Genomic DNA, 20,054 nt, shown 5'->3' with positions numbered 1-20,054 from the left:
CTCCTCTTTCCTCTCTTCCTACCTCCGCGCTCTCCCCATTCTTTTACCTCCTTCCTCTCCCGCTATCCTTCTTTCTCCCTGTCCTTCATCTCCTCTTTCCTCTCATCTCCCCCTCTTGTCTCTCCTCCTCTCTCCCTCTCTCCATTCCTTTACCCTTCCTCCCCCTCCCCCTCCTTCCTCTGCTCTTCCTCTTCTCCTGAGAGCTGCTCCTGGTGGTGGGTCATTTGAATTTTAGATGGTGATAAATTATTAAAAACTCTGTCCGCAGCGAAAGACAAGAGCCTAGAAAGAGAGAGAGAGAAGAGGAAGAGAGGGGGAGGAGTGAAGTGTTTAGAAGAGGAAGGGAGAGAGAGCAGGAGGGGAGAGGAGGGAGAGAGGGAGGGGAGGAGTGTAGCGTTCAGAGGGAGGAGGAGGAGAGAGCTAAAGGAGAGAGGGATGAGTAAAGGAATGAGAGAGAAGAGGGGGAGGAGTGAAGAGTTCAGAGGAGGAGGAGGGAGAGAGAAAAATCAGCGTTTCAGTGAAAAGAAGAGACGCAGAGACAGAGCCAGTGTCATAATGCAGAGGAGGGAGGGGCTTCAACTGCACCCACCACCAGATGCCCTCCCATCCTCCCGTATCCCTGTGTCAGATGCCCTCCCATCCTTCTGTATCCCTGTGTCGGATGCCCTCCCATCCTTCTGTATCCCTGTGTCGGATGCCCTCCCATCCTCCCGTATCCCTGTGTCGGATGCCCTCCCATCCTCCCGTATCCCTGTGTCAGATGCCCTCCCATCCTCCCGTATCCCTGTGTCAGATGCCCTCCCATCCTTCCATATCCCTGTCAGTTGCCAGTCTTAAATAAATCTTAATTCTTTGTATTAACCTCCTCTGTGTCATGTATTCACTGTTCTCCTCTGTATTATATGTTCAGATTTGTTCAGGTGTTAGAGAGCGCCCTCTGGTGGAAAATGAAATGTAGCACAGTTTAAACACATTTATCAGCTCTGAGCCACTGAAGTGTAAACCATCATTAGACCAGCGCCACGAAACAGAAACATGTTCAGTACTGACATATTTGTATTATTGTGATATTTTAACACACTTTTAATTAAAGTTATATTAAAGTCATAGTGTAACTTTTAGCCAAAAATAGACTAAAATAAAAGCATGTTTTTTTTTTATGTTTTCACTGTACATAAAACATGTTTTCTTTAAAAATATGAGCCCTAATTGTGAGTTTGAATCTCCACAAACATGACTCTCATTAGTTTGTCATTTGTTTGGCTTGTTTCCATGGAAATGATGTTGGCTGTAATTTTCCACAGTATGGCACAAACCATGAGTCTATGTAAACCAGGGCTAAACCAGGACTAAACCAGGACTAAACCAGGATTAAATCAGGACTAAATCAGGAATAAGCCAGGAATAAACCAGAGCTAAAACAGGACTGAACCCTGAGTAAAAAAAAAACCCTCTGTAGACAGAATAAGCAGCACTTCATTTATTTAAGGCTTTGGGGGAAAAAGTGCAACAAATGTAAACTTCATTTCAACAAAAGCCTTGGCCTGAGGAGACGAGGAGGCAAGGAGACAAGGGGGCAAGACGAGAGAGGAGACAAGGAAACAGCGTTTTATATGAGCTAAAATGGCTCTCACAGTGTTCATTTGGATTCAAGCTGTTTTACTTCAAATTAAAATTGTTATTTTTCTTCATTTGGTTATATTTTTATAAAAAGGCATTTTGGCTTTTTACACATTTCAGGTGAAGAGACTTAACTAACAAAATAAACCTTCTTTCACGACATTCCTTCTCGCCTTCTCCTCCTCTGGACTTGGATCTCTGTCTCTGGACTTGGATCTCGATCTCTGAACTCGGGTCTCTACTCCTGTCCTTGTCCCGGCAGATTCCCCAGCAGGCCATTGGCGGTAGTGAACAGGTTAATAGGGGAGGTGCCATCTGTGATCAGAGTGGACTTCAGCCCCAGAGCCTGCAGCATCTTAACCTGAAACATACAAAGGGAGAGAGTGAGCGACACAGACTACAGAGACCATCATGCTTTTCTCTTTAGCTATGCCAACTTATATACAGTCTATGGTTAGTATCTTTTAGCCCCTCCCTCACCGCTTTAGCCCCTCCCTCACCGCTTTAGCCCCTCCCTCACCTGTAGCTCGGGCCCGGCCTTGGCCATCTCTTTGAGCGTGTCGGCCCCCAGACTCTGCACCAGCTGACTGAACTTATTGCTCTCGATCTGGGCCAGCTTCTCCTGCTTCTGCACATCCAGGTGGTCCATGTCCTTCTTGTACCCCAGCTCCTGCTCCCGAGCCTGGGCAAGACGCTGCAGCTCTCCCTCCTGGGGACCCACAACACCATCACCAGTTACGAGACACAGAAAAATGTGCAACTGACGAGTATTACTGTAAACTTTGATAAACACGTTTTTAATTAAAGTCTTTGTACCTGATTTTTATCATCTTAAAAATGTGAAACATTCATTTTAAGTGGTTTGTAGTGGTCCAAAGTTATTCCTCACTTACCGTGGTGAATAATTAGAATGTTCTGAATGCATAAGGTGAGTTTATAAGCACTTTTCACAACTCATAGCAGGGTTTAGCTGTGATGGTAATGCTAATAAACTTTAGCATTCTAACAGTGCACTTGCTGATCATTCTGATAACACTTTCTAATCATGTTCAGACAGAACACAGTGGACTTATTTCTGACCTGCTTTTACAACATATCTGCACTGGGCCAGACACACTGCTCAGACACAGGGGAACAAACAGGTACAGGACCCTCCAAGATTCCTCAGCCTTCACTTTGGCCTCATTGAGAATTAGGGTCAGTGTTGGGGTTAAGGGTCAGTCTGGGCCTCAGCCTTCAGCTTGGCCTCGTTAAGGATTAGGGGTCAGTGGTCACTCTGGGTTAGGTTGAGGGTTAGAGGTCAGGGGTCAGTCTGGGGTCAGGAGTCACTCACAGCCTCGATCCTCTGGGCCTCGGCCTTCAGTTTGGCCTCGTTCACTGCAGCTTCTCCCTGGATCCGGGCGGCTTCTGCTCTGGACTGAGCCTCAGCTTTGGCAGCTCCGGTGCTCTCCACCGCCGCGCTGGCAACACAACAGGCACATTGTAACACACAGCACACAGACATGACGTAACACACAGCACACAACAAACACGATGTAACACGCAGCACACAACGGACGCAACGTTACACACAGCAAATAACAGACATGACGTAACAGATGGCACACAACAGACATGATTTGAGACTCATAAATATTATTCAAATTATTTTAATCAACGGCAACTAAAGGAGAAAGAGAGACATCCAGACTGGAACTCACAAAGTCCTTTGGTCTCTGGTTCAGTCCTGGTGGAGTCCTGTTGGAGTATGGGTGTAGCCCCTGTGTAGTACTACTGGTCCTGCTTTGGTCCTGCTTTGGTCCTGCTTTGGTCCTGCTTTGGTCCTGCTTTGGTCCTGCTTTGGTCCTGCTTTGGTCCTGCTTTGGTCCTGCTTTGGTCCTGCTTTGGTCCTGCTTTAGTCCTGCTTTAGTCCTGCTTTAGTCCTGCTTTTACCTGAGTGCTTCCAGTTCCAGGAGCTCTTTTCTGGCTCTCTCGGCTTCGGCCTGGTCTGTGATTCTCTGGCGTTCCAGTTTCCCTTTGGCCTCCTGCTCCAGACGCTCTGCCTCGTGACTGAACACAAGAACAACCAACCAAGGTTGACTATTTTTCAATATTTTAAGTCTATTTAAATCAGTATAGGCTCTGTACCCAGCAGTGTGCTTACTAGCTCACTGTGTCTCAAAGCTAATCCAAACTTTAAGATATTTATTGTCTCAAAATTAGCATTTGCATTAGCACTGAATGACAAACACAAACTGTGCCTGTGTGTGGTACTACAGTCGCACTGTGCGGCGCCCCTCTGTGTTAGTCTGTGATAGTCACTGTGCGGCGCCCCCCTGTGTAATGATGCGTTCACACTGGGGCATCAGGAGCATTTTACCTGTAAAGTCTAGACTGCCCTGTGTTTCTGTGGTGTGTTTTCAAACAGCAGAGCGGCACTAGTCTGATGCAGTGTGTCGTGAGTGTTCACGCACTGGACGCTCTGTCCAAAACGTCAGATGCCAGAGTTGAAAAAGTTGACCTTGTGGTGTTTGGCACAGCGTCAACCAATCAGAGACTACGCGCAGTGATGTAGTGATGTTATTATCCGGAAAAAGTAGAAAGACATCAGCTACAAACTAGTGGCAACTTAATTATGCTGGGCGCACCAGTTAGAAAAAAAGGCAAATTATGGACCATGCAATGCAAAGCCATTCAATTAGAGGCATTCAACTAGAGACGTCCAACACGTTTTTGATGCTCCGATTTGAACGCAGTATAAGCCTGTGGTCCTGACCATGCAACGCCCCCCTGTGTTAGCCTGTGGTCCTGACCATGCAACGCCCCCCTGTGTTAGCCTGTGGTACTGACCGTGCAACGCCCCCCTGTGTTAGCCTGTGGTACTGACCGTGCAACGCCCCCCTGTGTTAGCCTGTGGTACTGACCGTGCAACGCCCCCCTGTGTTAGCCTGTGGTACTGACCGTGCAACGCCCCCCTGTGTTAGCCTGTGGTACTGACCGTGCAACGCCCCCCTGTGTTAGCCTGTGGTACTGACCGTGCAACGCCCCCCTGTGTTAGCCTGTGGTACTGACCGTGCTGTGGCCTCCTGGGAGTTGGTGGTGATTTCGATGGCGAGCTGCACGCTCTTCTGCAGAGCATCTCTCGTCCTCTGGTCCACGGGCTCCACAGATTGAATGTCCACGCTGCTGATGACCAAACGGTTCTGAGGGAACTCCAGACTGTGGCGAATGTTTACTTTCTCATCGAAGCCAAACACCGCAGAACAGATGATGCGGTTTGAGTTCTGTGGGAGAGACATCTCTCATCCTCTGCACCATCTGACCATCCTCTCTACCATCTGACCATCCTCTCTACCATCTGACCATCCTCTCTACCATCTGACCATCCTCTGCATCATTTGCGCCTCTCCTCTCGTTCAACTTGTGGAAGTCATCGAACTGCATAGAGGCCACAGCTCCTCTGACTCTCTTCTCCTCTCTCTCCTCCTCCCTCTCCTCCTCCCTCATTCTCCTGCTCACCTTGTGGAAGTCAAATTGAAGGAAGTCACCGGTCCTTTGACTCTCTTCTCCTCCTCTCTCCTCATCCTCCTTTTCATCTTGTGGAAGTCAAAGTGCACAGACGCCATTGCTTCTCTGACCCTCTCCTCCCTTTTCTCCTTCTCTCTCCTCCTCCCTCTCTCCTCACTCAACCTCTGTCTCTCCTTGCTCCTCCCGCTCTCCTCCTCCTTACCTTGTGGAAGTCGTCGAACTGCACAGAGGCCACAGCTCCTCTGATCTTGGAGGCGATGGCTTTACAGGCGTCTCCTACAAAGTCTGGGACAGAGAAAAGGGCAGCGGCGTCCTCTGCGCTCACAGGGGACTTCACAGCAAAGTGCCTGTACACAGATGAGGAGCAGGAACAGTACTATTAGTGGCACTATTTGTAGTAACAGTTGTACGACCTGTAGTAGTAGTAGTAGCTATACTAATATTATAAGTGTGCGTACTAGCTGTATGCGAGCTGCAGTAGTAATTAGTAGCAATTTGTAGCAGCAGTAGTATAGTAGTACTATTAGTTGTAGTCACTGTTCAGTCTAAACTGCGCGCGTGTGCAATTGCGCACTGCTAACACGGTCTCTGCGCACAGAAAATCTGTGCTGCGCACAAAAAAATCGAACCGGGATTGAAAATAAAATAAACACACAACAATTCATTCTGCGCTATTTTTCAGTGTGATTCAGTGAGTGTGACTGGGGACGAGCTGCTCCAGCCAATTATGTGATTCACATACGTATACGAGCACCAGTTATATGAGAGCTGCAGCAGTAGTAGTAGTATTTGAAGTGATATTCATAGTAACAGTGTCTGTGGTATTTGTACCAGTTGTATGCGAGCTGCAGCTGCAGGCGGGCGTGGTCAGCCGTTTCTATGGTGATGATGTCGGTGCAGAAGTCGGGTCCCAGCAGCAAACACACGGCTTTGATCACGTTCGCTCGCTTTGGTTTGTCCCCAGAGAGAGAGAGGACAGTGAACTGCTCATCAGGCCCCAACATGACGAGCTCTGGGCCAAAAACCACCCTGAAACATGCCAAAAAAACCACCAAAAACATGTAAGTAACACGCCAAATACATTTAACACGCAAAAAAACATGTAACATACTAAACATGTAAGCAGCCAAAAATATGTAAGTAACATGCCATAAACATGTACAGTACATACCACGGCAAAAACATCCTCATACCTCTTGTTTGCGTCATAGTTTTTGAGCAAGATCCTAATAACAGAACAAGCTCACTGTGTCTCAAAGCTAATGCTAACATTGATTAAAGCATAAAATATAAAAACCTATGAAACATCTATTATGCCTCAAAATTAGCATTAGCATTAAAGACACAAACCTCTTCCTTTGTAAACACAGAAATGTCCTGCAGTAAAGTTTTCTCTTCATTTGTAAAGTGTTTAACATGTCAGTGACATCCACCCACAGGTCCCTGCCCACTGCCTGACCCCAACCCCCTGACTCTTAACCCCCCCAAGACCAACCCCTAACCCCCAGATCCTAACCCCCTACCACTAACCCCTGACCCCCTTGTGTTACTGTGTTTGGCACTGACCGAGCCTTCTTCTCCCTGTAGTCGTACACCTGCACGGCGGCGTTGTGTGGGACCCTGTAGGACACCACACGGGTCTTATCTCTGAGGCGTTGGTCTGTAGCACGATTCCGGTCGGAACGATCGGCCAAAGGGTCAAGAGGAGATGCCAACAGTGCCTCCACATTCCCGGGAAGCTCCTTCCTCCACAGCTCCTCATCCTGAGTCAACATGTACGTGTGTCCGATGACGGCGCGCACCTAAGGCCCAAGAGCACAACGTTAGAGTAGGGACAGGGGCAGAGAGGGGCAGAGAGGGGCAGAGAAAGACAGAGAGGGACAGAGAGGGACAGAGAGGGACAGAGAGGGGCAGAGAGGGACAGAGAGGGGCAGAGAGGGACAGAGAGGGGCAGAGAGAGACAGAGAGGGGCAGAGAGAGACAGAGAGGGGCAGAGAGGGGCAGAGAGAAACAGAGAGGGGCAGAGAGGGACAGAGAGACAGAGAGAGACAGAGAGGGACAGAGAAACAGAGAGAGACAGAGAGGGACAGAGAGAGACAGAGAGAGACAGAGAGGGACAGAGAGAGACAGAGAGAGACAGAGAGAGACAGAGAGGGACAGAGAGGGGCAGAGAGAGACAGAGAGGGACAGAGAGGGGCAGAGAGAGACAGAGAGGGACAGAGAGGGACAGAGAGAGACAGAGAGGGACAGAGAGGGACAGAGAGACAGAGAGGGACAGAGAGGGACAGAGAGGGACAGAGAGAGACAGAGAGGGGCAGAGAGGGGCAGAGAGAGACAGAGAGGGACAGAGAGGGACAGAGAGGGACAGAGAGGGACAGACAGGAACAGAGAGGGGCAGACAGGAACAGAGAGGGGCAGACAGGGGCAGAGAGATGTAGTGAGAGGCAGTGAGGGGCAGAGAGGGACAGAGAGGGGCAGAGAGGGACAGAGAGAGACAGAGAGGGGCAGAGAGAGACAGAGAGGGGCAGAGAGACAGAGAGGGGCAGAGAGAGACAGAGAGGGGCAGAGAGAGACAGAGAAGGACAGAGAGGGACGGAGAGGGACAGAGAGAGACAGAGGGAGACAGAGGGAGACAGAGAAGGGCAGAGAGAGACAGAGAGGGGCAGAGAGAGACAGAGAGGGGCAGAGAGGGGCAAAGAGACAGAGAGAGGCAGAGAGAGGTAGTGAGGGGCAGAGAGGGACAGAGAGGGACAAAGAGGGGCAGACAGGGGCAGAGAGGGGCAGAGAGGGACAGAGAGGGGCAGAGAGGGACAGAGAGGGGCAGAGAGGGACAGAGAGGGGCAGAGAGGGACAGAGAGGGGCAGAGAGGGACAGAGAGGGACAGAGAGAGACAGAGAAGGGCAGAGAGAGACAGAGAGGAACAGAGAGGGGCAGACAGGGGCAGAGAGAGGCAAAGAGACAGAGAGAGGCAGAGAGGGGCAGAGAGAGTCAGTGAGGGGCAGAGAGGGACAGAGAGGGACAAAGAGGGCCAGACAGGAACAGAGAGGGGCAGACAGGGGCAGAGAGATGTAGTGAGAGGCAGTGAGGGGCAGAGAGGGGCAGAGAGGGACAGAGAGGGGCAGAGAGAGAGACAGAGAGGGGCAGAGAGGGACAGAGAGGGGCAGAGAGAGACAGAGAAGGGCAGAGAGAGACAGAGAAGGGCAGAGAGAGACAGAGAGGGGCAGAGAGGGACAGAGAGGGTCAGAGAGAGACAGAGAAGGGCAGAGAGAGACAGAGAGGGGCAGAGAGGGACAGAGAGGGTCAGAGAGAGTCAGTGAGGGGCAGAGAGGGACAGAGAGGGACAAAGAGGGCCAGACAGGAACAGAGAGGGGCAGACAGGGGCAGAGAGATGTAGTGAGAGGCAGTGAGGGGCAGAGAGGGGCAGAGAGGGACAGAGAGGGGCAGAGAGGGGCAGAGAGAGACAGAGAGGGACAGAGAGGGACAGAGAGGGGCAGAGAGGGGCAGAGAGAGACAGAGAAGGGCAGAGAGAGACAGAGAGGGGCAGAGAGGGACAGAGAGGGTCAGAGAGAGACAGAGAAGGGCAGAGAGAGACAGAGAGGGGCAGAGAGGGACAGAGAGAGACAGAGAGGGGCAGAGAGAGACAGAGAGAGACAGAGAGGGACAGAGAGAGACAGAGAGAGACAGAGAGAGACAGAGAAGGGCAGAGAGAGACAGAGAGAGACAGAGAGGGGCAGAGAGGGGCAAAGAGACAGAGAGAGGCAGAGAGAGGTAGTGAGGGGCAGAGAGGGACAGAGAGGGGCAGAGAGGGACAAAGAGGGACAGAGAGGGGCAGAAAGGGGCAGAGAGGGGCAGAGAGATGTAGTGATAGGCAGTGAGGGGCAGAGAGGGGCAGAGAGGGACAGAGAGGGACAGAGAGGGACAGAGAGAGAGAGGGGCAGAGAGATGTAGTGAGAGGCAGTGAGGGGCAGAGAGGGGCAGAGAGGGGCAGAGAGGGGCAGAGAGGGACAGAGAGGGACAGAGAGGGACAGAGAGGGACAGAGAGGGACAGAGAGGGGCAGAGAGGGACAGAGAGGGGCAGAGAGGGACAGAGAGAGAGAGAGGCAGAGAGATGTAGTGAGAGGCAGTGAGGGGCAGAGAGGGGCAGAGAGGCAGAGAGGGGCAGAGAGACAGACGGGGGCAGACAGGGGCAGAGGGGGACAGAGAGGAGGCAGGGAACATATGGTAAAAAGGCAGGACGGTAGTACAGAGGATGCAGAGGTGCAGAGGACCAGAGATGCAGAGGATGACTCACTTTCCCAGTCTTGATGTCTCTCACATAGATTCCTTCGTTCTCATCCAGAGGAATGGCCTGGCGTCGCAGTACCACCTCGACAGTAGCAGGAGGCACATACTCGATGGGCCCGCGGAGCATCCACCGGTCTCCAGGGCGACGCAGGACCCCGTAGCGGCGCCGGCGTTTGGCCCCGCTTGCCTCCTCTTCTTCCTCGTCATCCTCCTCATCATCTTGAAACTGCAGCACAGGCAGTCAAATTAAAATAACACTTATTTTAAACACCCCAGTTACTAAACCAACACTAAACCAGGACTATATCAGGTCTAAACCAGTCTAACCAGTGCTAAACTGGTAGTAAACCTGGATTAAAGGAGACAAAATTGCCTTTTATAAGCCTTCAGGGTGACAGTTTTAATCCAGAGACACTGATGGATGGGTCAAATGCAGGTTTAACCCAGAGACACAGACAATAAAGCGTACCTTAACCGTACTCATTATTTTTATTTAACCTTGTATTTAGAGTGACTCCTACAGGTTTGAGTAATTCTGTAGTCCTGCATTGGAAGGTTGAGTACTCAAATTTCTGTTTTCACCTACCCCCTTTCCCTGCCCACTGCTCTGTACAATATGCTTTAATAATATTAAAAAAAACAGATGTGTGGGTTCAAAAATGTTTTTCAGCAGAAACATAATTGAAATTTGCTACGTGTTCCAGTGTTGCTCTGAGGAGGTGGAGTCTGTCGGTTTAGAACAGGACGTCACTGGACCTGTTTCTCAGTCTTAAATCCATGTACATTTTTCCAGTGAACAGAACGTATGTTTGGGCTGAACCGGGCGCAGCACATGCCACTCTGCCCCACCACAAACACAAATAAAGTTTATACATATCTGTGTAATCCTTTGTTGGGTCCTCACAGATCTGAGGCCTGTCTCTGACTCATGTTCTACACCAACAAGTCTTTGACAAACTCATTTATCAACATTAACAAAGCCTCAGTCCTGAACTGTGGGAACGGACACAGCCCTGCAGTCACACCAGGCAGTAAAGACCTGGTTCAGACCTGGTTCAGACCCGGTTCAGACCCGGTTCAGACCCGGTTCAGACCTGGTTCAGACCCGGTTCAGACCTGGTTCAGACCCGGTTCAGACCCGGTTTAGACCCGGTTCAGACTAGACATAAAGACTGTATAAAGAAGTGGACTGATGGAGTGTGACAGTGTTCGGCTCCAGTCAAATGAAGCTCTTTGAGGCTGGCAGTTATAGGGCCGGATTTGGAGCCGAGTTCCATATTTGGAATTCCAATGGCGAGTATCATAGCAGCCAAAATCAATCAGTCAAACCTGTTGCTATCGGGTGCGACTTTCGGGGAAAGAATTCACCCAATTGGTCTGTTATTAACGTTCATGTCTTGATTTAGGAACACAATAATGAAATAAACCCCCAGGATCATGTAGTGTTAATACAAACACTTTAAGGTCAGAACGATGAGCCTGACAGCAGCAGGTACAGAGAGAGGAGCTACGCTTTTTACATAGAAAGAGAATCAGAGCCAGAGTCAGTGGTGTCGTAGTGCGCCCCTCACTTCCTGTTTGGAACGTGGCGGCTAGCAGTTTAGCTATGTCAATTTACATATATGGTCTATGAGTTAGTCCGGGGTCTAGTCCGGGGTCTAGTCCGGGGTCTAGTCCGGGGTCTAGTCCGGGGTCTAGTCCGGGGTCTAGTCCGGGGTCTAGTCCGGGGTCTTACCGGGTCTGTATCGTCAAAGGCCTCCACAGCTCTGAGCACCAGCCCCTCCTCCTCAGACAGAACGAACACATCCTGGATCCCGTTCTCCAGACGCTCTCCGGGCTGAAGGAAGAAGGATTTCTCCCCCTGAACGAGAAAAACCATCAGAGGGAGTAGAGCCAGAGGAGCCAGAGGAGAGGAGCCAAAGCAGACAGGAGCAGACAGACTCACCTTGATGACCCTCTTCTTTCCGAGTTGGGGTTTCCCATCATCTCCCACCGGGTCGAGGATCACGCAGTACTGGCGGCTGCTGAGCGTGGTTACCGCGACGACACCCACTACCTCCTCGGATACAGACGGGATGTGCGCCTCTCGCTCCGCCATCGTCACGAGCCACTCCTCCCCTGTGCGCCGGTCCCGCCCCCCTGCGTCCTTAAAGGGCCGGAGCGCACGGACATGCAGCGCCCTCTAAAGGTAGACAGGAGCAGAGGTCTAGACTTGGTTCAGTCCTGGTTTAGTCCTGGTTCAGTCCTGGTTCAGTCCTGGTTCAGACCTTGTCTGTGAGGATAAAAGCGTTGACAATGTCGATGACTTCTTCATGAGCTCCAGGGAGATAAGCCCCGACTTTAGACACCAGCCACTCCTCCCCTGAAGAGACGCAAACACGAGAGATCAGTATCAAGAAACATTCACATCAAAAATATCAAACTGACTAAATATTACATTAAATATACATTGCAATTTGAAACCAGGGACAAAATAATTCAGCTCGTCCCTGCAGAGTTGGGGAACTGTTCCTTGTGTCTCAAAGCTCCGCAATGTGGCTTTATTCACTTCACACTCTAAGGAGATGGTCAGATGGCCTGGTTTGAGAGTGTTTTGTGGTGTTTCTGGCAGGTTTTTGGTGTGTTCTTGGCATGTTCCTATTTTGCTGTTGGTGTGTTTTTGGCGTGTTTTTAGCATATCCTTACCTGTGACCCTCTTGACTCCGCTGCGGTCCACTCCCTCCTTCCGGGCTCTCAGTCTGATGGCCTGGTTCTCTCGGATCACTGTGGCTTTGATGGTCTCCAGAACCACAACCTCCTTATGCGGAATATAAGTCCCTATAGAGAGGAAAGACTGGGTCAGAACCTGGACTAAACCTGGACTAAACCAGGGACTAAACCAGGGACTAAAGCCAGACTAGTCTCAGACCTGGTCCCTCAAAGAGCCACTCGTCTCCTGCGGTCCTCTTGGTCCCTGAGGCATCAGTGAAGTCGAGCAGAGCCTGAAGTCTGAGAGCCGTGTCCGGGAACACAATCTGCAGTGCAGTCACATCCTGTAGAGACAAAGAGTCAGGTGCTGTGCCTTCCCAAAGACCTGTATCCTGTGTGACAGATGCCCTCCCTGTGGTGTGTCAGATGCCCTCCCATAGGTGGCAGTACCTGTTGGACCTCCTCCCCGGGGTACAGGGGAAATGGATCCTGGGTGAGGCGGATCTCCTGGTCAGCGTGCCGCAGCTTGGCCTGTCCTGACTGGTCGAACTGCACCTGGCCATTGTCGTCACGGGCAACAGGATTCAGCACGATGCAATAGTGGCGCGGTGGAACCATCACCATCCTCATGGGAGGGAAGAGGACCCTACAAAAAGACCAGGGCTGAACCAGGACTGAACCAGGATTACACCAGGACTACACCAGGACTACACCAGGACCACACCAGGACTACACCAGGACTACACCAGGACTACACCAGGACTACACCAGGACTACACCAGGACTGACCTCTCATTGTCTTGGCGGATGTAGGTAAGTGGTCCTATCTCCACCCGGGCGATGTTGGTGTTCTGGTCCAGGACATGGATGTAGTGATGAGGAGGGATACGGATGATGGACGCGTCTACAGACATTTCTACATCAGCAGCACGAGAGCTAGACTTCCTCGACATTCCTAGGGATCACTGTAAGATCTGGAGGAGAGGAGGAGGAGAAGTGAGAGGTGAGAGAAGAGGAGAGAGAGTAGAGACATATATACATACATATATACTGCATGTGTATGTATGTATGTCCATGAACATACACATACATTACACTGTGCAGAGGGGAGCGGCTCCTTCTTTACTGCCTCAGAATCCAGAGGAGTGACTCTTGAATCAGCTGTTGTGCTTGTGTCCCTCTGTAGTTATTATCTAACTATCTATAAGGTGTGTGACAGTGTTGATGTGTGTTGCTATGGGTCTGAGGGAACAGTAAACTCTGATAAGCCTGTGAGGTATGAGCCACACCTGAGCTTCCACAATGCACTGCTCTCATGCTGTATCTATAGACTGTATGTACTGTATAAAAACCAAATACATGGTGGACATGAATCAAATAAATGAGGTGTGGAACTGACAAAAGCTCTAAATCTTGATTCTGACCCACCACATGTTTGACATAAGAGGAATGGACAGATCCATCAATACAACCAGTTGCTTCCGGCTCTGACTTCTTGGAAAAGTGAATCACCCGTTGGTTTTTAAACCAGTCTGAGCAGGTGGTGGTATACTCATCACCTCCTGTTTGGACTGTTCTATATTCTGATGTAAATTAGACCCCAAAGCCTTGTTTACAGATCTCCTCAGAGCAGCTGCTCAATGGAGCCAGTCCATCTGAACATCACTCTGTGGGCTCCTTGTCATTGCCTGCCTTGTTTTAACATTTATCAGAAATGCTGTGTTTCACACCAGGGCCAGAGCCTCAGGTCTGAGCTGTGTCTGCTGCACCGCCCTCAGTCCAGACGTCGAGGAAACTGTCCCTCTGAGCATTAGAAAACTGTAGAACTATAGAAAACTTCAAATCTTTATTAAAGTGGGGGTATTATGCAAAATAAATGTTTTTGAGCTTTCTACCAAGTTATAACATTCAAACCCTCGCTACAGTTAGCTGTAAGATTCTGTACAAGGCTCCGCCCACAAACATACGTCACGACAATTATCCATAAATATACAAAATCATGATACAAAACTGTGCACAGCACAACACCTGTGATGTGCAGTAGTTTCATTAGTGAGGTGCAGCTGCTTGTGCTGCGATAATGCTCTGAAGGGGGAGTGACTTAGCACAGACAGCAAAGGTAGGGGAAACTTAGAGCGACAAAAACTAAAGTGCAATTTATAAAACATGTTAATATGTTGTTTTGGGCGAATATAGCATTTTCAAAACAATCAAAGGAAACATGGTGATCTAAATATCTTACGTGTTACAGTTAATACCCCATAGAAGTAAAATACCTCCTCTTTAATACCCCATAGAAGTAAAATACCTCCTCTTTAATACCCCATAGAAGTAAAATACCTCCTCTTTAATACCCCATAGAAGTAAATACCTCCTCTTTAATACCCCATAGAAGTAAAATACCTCCTCTTTAATACCCCATAGAAGTAAAATACCTCCTCTTTAATACCCCATAGAAGTAAAATACCTCCTCTTTAATACCCCATAGAAGTAAATACTCCCTCACATCATCATATTCTACCTCCCAGTGACTAATCGACTTAAGACCTGCAGTCCTACATTACTCCCAGAATGCACTGCTCCTCTGCACACCACACTCTTCTCTGTATAGATTTTGTTCTGCGAGAGTCTGATGATGATGCTCCACAAACAGCACTGCAGTTTTCAGATCACAGACTGTATAAAGAAGTGACGTCACTCACAGCGTTCGGCTCCAGTCAAATGAAGCTCATCGAGGTTATAGGGGCCAAATTGTTCCATATGACAGAAATGAGACTGCCAATCACACAATCAGCCTCTCCCACCACCAACACTCATACTCACAAATCACATTTATACTAAGCAATGTGGGTGAAGTGTCTTGCCGAAGGACACAGCAACAGCACTTGGCCCCAGCAGGAATCAAACCTCTGACCTTCAGGACACATGCTTTAACCACTGAGCCACTGTCACTTGAAATGATTTTTCTAAATAATAACCAATTTCCTGAACAAAAACAAGACTTTTAAATATTTAACACCCCATGTCTTCCTCCAAACCACAGTCTCTCAAACAGAAACAGTCTGTTCCACCTTGTGATGTCATCAAGTGGTAATACAGAAGTGCTGCACTGTGTTTTAAACTCCACACACCTTCACGAGAATCATTTGGATCATTTCAACCCTGGAATTGCCTAACTCTACTGAACTAAAAGTAAAAGCAGCTGTTAACTTGAAAACTACCTACCACTTCACGACATCACAAGGTGGAACACAGCATTTTGAGCTTTGGAGATCAAAAATGTGTGAATTTGAGAAGGTAACAGCATTATAACACGCCTTAAAGCTCAGAAGAGTCATATAGGACTTTAATGTGATTATTTGCACAGCTCAATGACATCATCGCAAACTACCCTTTGTATCAGGATCAGAGCCATGTCCCGGGCCAGACCGGGACTGAGACTGCGACTGAGACCGGGACTGAGGCCAGAGACCAGAGCCCAGGATCACTTTTAGTCATGTGACATTTGGTTTATGAATATATTGATAAAGTACTAAAGTTAAAAAAAAAAAAAAGATCTATGCATCACTACTACTATTACTACTGTTATTACTACTGCTACTACTACTGCTAATACTGATACTTTTATTACTGCAGAGATTTTGACTGTTTGAAACGAGGAAGAAACGTCCACGCACTCTTCCCACTGCGCATGCGTGATACTGCACAGATTTTTCACATTAGGAAAAAGATCAACAGAAAAACATGAAATCACATTATTATGACTGAATCTGGCCCCGAGGATCAATGACACACGAGAGGCCGAGCTGCGCATGCGCAGCTTTATAGAAACTCATCAGATTATAATGATTAATTCACATTTTGACGCAGATAAGATAAGACTTTTAAATTGAGTAGGTCTGCAAACTATTTCCCCCTAAGACTATTTCAGACTCGACTCTTTGCATCAACATCTTGAGACTTCAAATTGATACAGTAACAAAACAAAAACAAAATGTTGTAAACTGCGCATGTTAAAAGTGCAAATGAGCGCACAGAAGGGTTTCCAGGGAGAGTTTGAACCACGATGAATGAAAAAAAACAAAAACTGTTTTTCATTTTAAAACAGCACATTGAATTTCTGCGGTTTCTGTGGAGGTTTGTCTAACGCGGAAATCAAACGTAAAGTCTGAAAACGCGGAAGCGCAGACCGAGCTCCAACTGCGCCAGAACGCTGGAATAAAAGTGGCATAGTTTATTATAATTTAAAAAAGATTCTTAAAGGAGAGCGCGCGCTCCTCGGGTCACTTACCAAAGCTCGTGCGCGCAGAGGCTCGTGCACCAGGACGGAGGGTCTGAATCAGGACCAGCTCTAGACCAGGACGGACTCTGGTTCAGCTCGGACTCGGAGAAAACCTCAGACTCAGGTACAGGACGGTTTCGAGTCCGTGCCCTGGTGCGTCGCTGAGTGAGTGCGATCCCGGAAATCCTCGCAGTGAACAGTCACGTGGTTTCTCGGCTCTGACGGTACGTGTGCGCGCGTGGTCAGGACTGTAGCTTTGATTACATCTGGGGAGAGCGCGTGGATCTGTGACGTCTCTATTGACCCGGGACAGTTCCAGGTTAGACCCCCGTGCTCCCTGTCCCACCGCCCTAACCCTAACCCAGTTTTATACAAGAAAAGTCCCAGGTGTTTTTACCAATCTGACCCCAACTGGAAAGAGCGCGTCAGTACAGACTCAGCGTCACACGGGTAAACTGGACTCAAATGCAACACAAAGAGAACCGTCAAATGTCTCAAACTACAACAGAAAGTGTCCTTTAAGAAGGTAAATCAGGGACTAAACAACTGAGGAATAATGTCTTATTTAATGTCAACAAAAATCTCTCCCACACTGGGGATTCAAAAAGAGAAACAGGCTGGGCAAATAAACTCAGGAACAGAACTCAAACAGATATAAATGTAAGTTCAGAATTGCAGAAAAGTAAACAGAGTTTTTCAGATGAGCTTGAATGTTGCTCTTGACGCGTCAACGATCGAGCAAGAACTAACTGAACAGAAGCGGCGTAAATAGGCGACTCTGGGCTGAGTAACAAAACAAGAGCAAAACAAGGCAGGGAAACCAGGGAGGGGCCAAAAGAAGGACCGGAACAGGCTGAAAAACGGAGCCGGACTGAGGAAAATCATGGAGAACTGTGACACACAGTCTGCTCCTCCTCCTCACAGTCTCCTCCTCACAGTCTGCTCCTCACAGTCTCCTCCTCACAGTCTCCTCCTCACAGTCTGCTCCTCACAGTCTCCTCCTCACAGTCTCCTCCTCACAGTCTGCTCCTCACAGTCTGCTCCTCCTCACAGTCTCCTCCTCACAGTCTGCTCCTCCTCCTCACAGTCTCCTCGTCAGTCTGCTCCTCCTCCTCCTCCTCACAGTCTCCTCCTCACAGTCTGCTCCTCACAGTCTGCTCCTCACAGTCTGCTCCTCAGTCTCCTCCTCACAGTCTCCTCCTCACAGTCTGCTCCTCCTCCTCACAGTCTGCTCTTCCTCCTCACAGTCTCCTCCTCATAGTCTCCTCCTCACAGTCTCCTCCTCACAGTCTGCTCCTCACAGTCTCCTCCTCAGTCTGCTCCTCACAGTCTCCTCCTCACAGTCTCCTCCTCACAGTCTGCTCCTCACAATCTCCTCCTCCTCCTCACAGTCTGCTCCTCACAGTCTGCTGCTCACAATCTCCTCCTTCTCCTCCTCACAGTCTCCTCTTCCTCCTCACAGTCTCCTCCTCACAGTCTGCTGCTCACAATCTCCTCCTCCTGCTCCTCAGTCTGCTCCTCCTCCTCACAGTCTGCTCCTCACAATCTCCTCCTCCTCACAGTCTGCTCCTCACAATCTCCTCCACCCCCTCCTCACAGTCTGCTGCTCACAATCTCCTCCTCCTGCTCCTCAGTCTGCTCCTCCTCCTCACAGTCTGCTCCTCACAATCTCCTCCACCCCCTCCTCACAGTCTGCTCCTCACAATCTCCTCCTCCCCCTCCTCACAGTCTGCTCCTCCCCCTCCTCACAGTCTGCTCCTTACAATCTCCTCCTCCTCCTCAGTCTGCTCCTCACAATGTCCTCCTCACAGTCTGCTCCTCACAATGTCCTCCTCACAGTCTGCTCCTCACAATGTCCTCCTCACAGTCTCCTCCTCACAGTCTGCTCCTCAGTCTGCTCCTCAGAGTCTGCTCCCCACAGTCTGCTCCCCAGTCTGCTTGCCGTAGTCTCCTCCTCAGTCTCCTCCTCCTCAGTCTGCTCCGCACAGTCTCCTCACCCTCCTCTTCACAGTCTGCTCCCCAGTCTGCTTGTCAGTCTGCTCCGCCTCACAGTCTGCCCTCTAGTCTGCTCCTTACAGTCTCCTCCTCCTCACAGTCTGCTCCTCACTTTCCTCCACAGTCTCCTCCTCATCACTGTCTCCTCCACAGTCTCCTCCTCGTCTGCTTCTCACAGTCTCCCCCTCAGTCTGCTCCTTATAGTCTCCTCCTCCTCACAGTCTGCTCCTCAGTCTTTTCCTCACAGTCTGCTTCTCAGTTTGCTCCAGAGTTTACTCCTCCTTAGTCTCCTCCTCACAGTGTGCTCCTGATTCGCCTCCTCAGTCTGCTCCTCACAGTTTACTCCTCAGTCTCTTCCTCCTCACAGTCTCCTCCTCACAGTCTGCTCCTCACAGTCTGCTCCTCAGTCTCCTCCTCACAGTCTGCTCCTCATAGTCTGCTCCTCACAGTCTGCTCCTCCTCCTCACAGTCTGCTCCTCACAGTCTCCTCCTCACAGTCTGCTCCTCATAGTCTGCTCCTCATAGTCTGCTCCTCACAGTCTGCTCCTCACAGTCTCCTCCTCACAGTCTGCTCCTCCTCCTCACAGTCTGCTCCTCACAATCTCCTCCTCCTCAGTCTGCTCCTCACAGTCTGCTCCTCACAGTCTGCTCCTCCTCCTCACAGTCTGCTCCTCACAATCTCCTCCTCCTCAGTCTGCTCCTCCTTCTCTCAGTCTGCTCCTCCTCCTCACAGTCTCCTCCTCACAGTCTGCTCCTCACAATCTCCTCCTTCTCCTCCTCACAGTCTGCTCCTCACAATCTCCTCTTTCTCCTCCTCACAGTCTCCTCCTCACAGTCTGCTGCTCACAATCTCCTCCTCCTGCTTCCTCAGTCTGCTCCTCCTCCTCACAGTCTGCTCCTCACAATGTCCTCCTCCTCCTCCTCACAGTCTGCTCCTCACAATCTCCTCCTCACAGTCTGCTCCTCACAATCTCCTCCTCCCCCTCCTCAGAGTCTGCTCCTTACAATCTCCTCCTCCTCCTCAGTCTGCTCCTCACAATGTCCTCCTCACAGTCTGCTCCTCACAATGTCCTCCTCACAGTCTGCTCCTCACAATGTCCTCCTCACAGTCTGCTCCTCACAGTCTGCTCCTTAGTCTGCTCCCCACAGTCTGCTTCTCACAGTCTGCTTGCCGTAGTCTCCTCCTCAGTCTCCTCCTCCTCAGTCTGCTCCGCACAGTCTCCTCACCCTCCTCCTCACAGTCTGCTTGTCAGTCTGCTCCGCCTCACAATCTGCCCTCTAGTCTGCTCCTTACAGTCTCCTCCTCCTCAGTCTGCTCCTCACTTTCCTCCACAGTCTCCTCCTCATCACAGTCTCCTCCTCATCACAGTCTCCTCCACAGTCTCCTCCTCGTCTGCTTCTCACAGTCTCCCCCTCAGTCTGCTCCTTATAGTCTCCTCCTCCTCACAGTCTGCTCCTCAGTCTTTTCCTCACAGTCTGCTTCTCAGTTTGCTCCAGAGTTTACTCCTCCTTAGTCTCCTCCTCACAGTGTGCTCCTGATTCGCCTCCTCAGTCTGCTCCTCACAGTTTACTCCTCAGTCTCTTCCTCCTCAGTCTCCTCCACAGTCTGCTCCTCATATTCTGCTCTCCAGTTTGCTCCTCACAGTCTCCTCCTCCTCACAGTCTGCACCTCACTCTC

At 49.9% G+C, this 20,054-nt stretch overlaps 1 protein-coding gene across 1 annotated transcript; it reads right to left on the bottom strand.

Annotated features, from left to right (window-relative positions):
* Positions 1-1,466: 1,466 nt before the first annotated feature.
* mvp (major vault protein) lies at positions 1,467-16,620 on the bottom strand. Its single transcript, XM_033970470.2, has 17 exons — positions 16,391-16,620; positions 12,889-13,073; positions 12,550-12,745; positions 12,320-12,443; positions 12,097-12,228; positions 11,679-11,773; positions 11,357-11,593; positions 11,147-11,272; positions 9,419-9,637; positions 6,694-6,929; positions 5,959-6,156; positions 5,330-5,474; positions 4,672-4,883; positions 3,553-3,669; positions 2,954-3,080; positions 2,141-2,329; positions 1,467-1,981 (listed from the first exon to the last, which is right to left on the bottom strand). The coding sequence occupies exons 2-17, from the start codon at positions 13,050-13,052 to the stop codon at positions 1,859-1,861; spliced, it is 2,640 nt and encodes an 879-aa protein (XP_033826361.1). The 5' UTR covers positions 13,053-13,073; positions 16,391-16,620; the 3' UTR covers positions 1,467-1,858.
* Between the last annotated feature and the right edge of the window lie 3,434 nt (positions 16,621-20,054).

Source organism: Periophthalmus magnuspinnatus, chromosome 8 (genome assembly GCF_009829125.3).
Source record: "Periophthalmus magnuspinnatus isolate fPerMag1 chromosome 8, fPerMag1.2.pri, whole genome shotgun sequence".
Classification (NCBI taxonomy): domain Eukaryota; kingdom Metazoa; phylum Chordata; class Actinopteri; order Gobiiformes; family Gobiidae; genus Periophthalmus; species Periophthalmus magnuspinnatus.
The sequence above is the reverse complement of the archived record's forward strand: the minus strand, read 5'-3'. Positions and strand labels throughout refer to the sequence as shown.

Bases quoted from the DNA above. Each gene is read 5' to 3' on its own strand.
- mvp (XM_033970470.2), bottom strand. From the start codon at position 13,052: ATGTCGAGGAAGTCTAGCTCTCGTGCTGCTGATGTAGAAATGTCTGTA. The intron at 11,774-12,096 runs GTAAGGATATGC...GCGTCTCTTCAG, and splicing joins CGGAGTCAAGAGGGTCACAG to GGGAGGAGTGGCTGGTGTCT. The intron at 9,638-11,146 runs GTAAGACCCCGG...CCTGTGCTGCAG, and splicing joins CCTTTGACGATACAGACCCG to TTTCAAGATGATGAGGAGGA.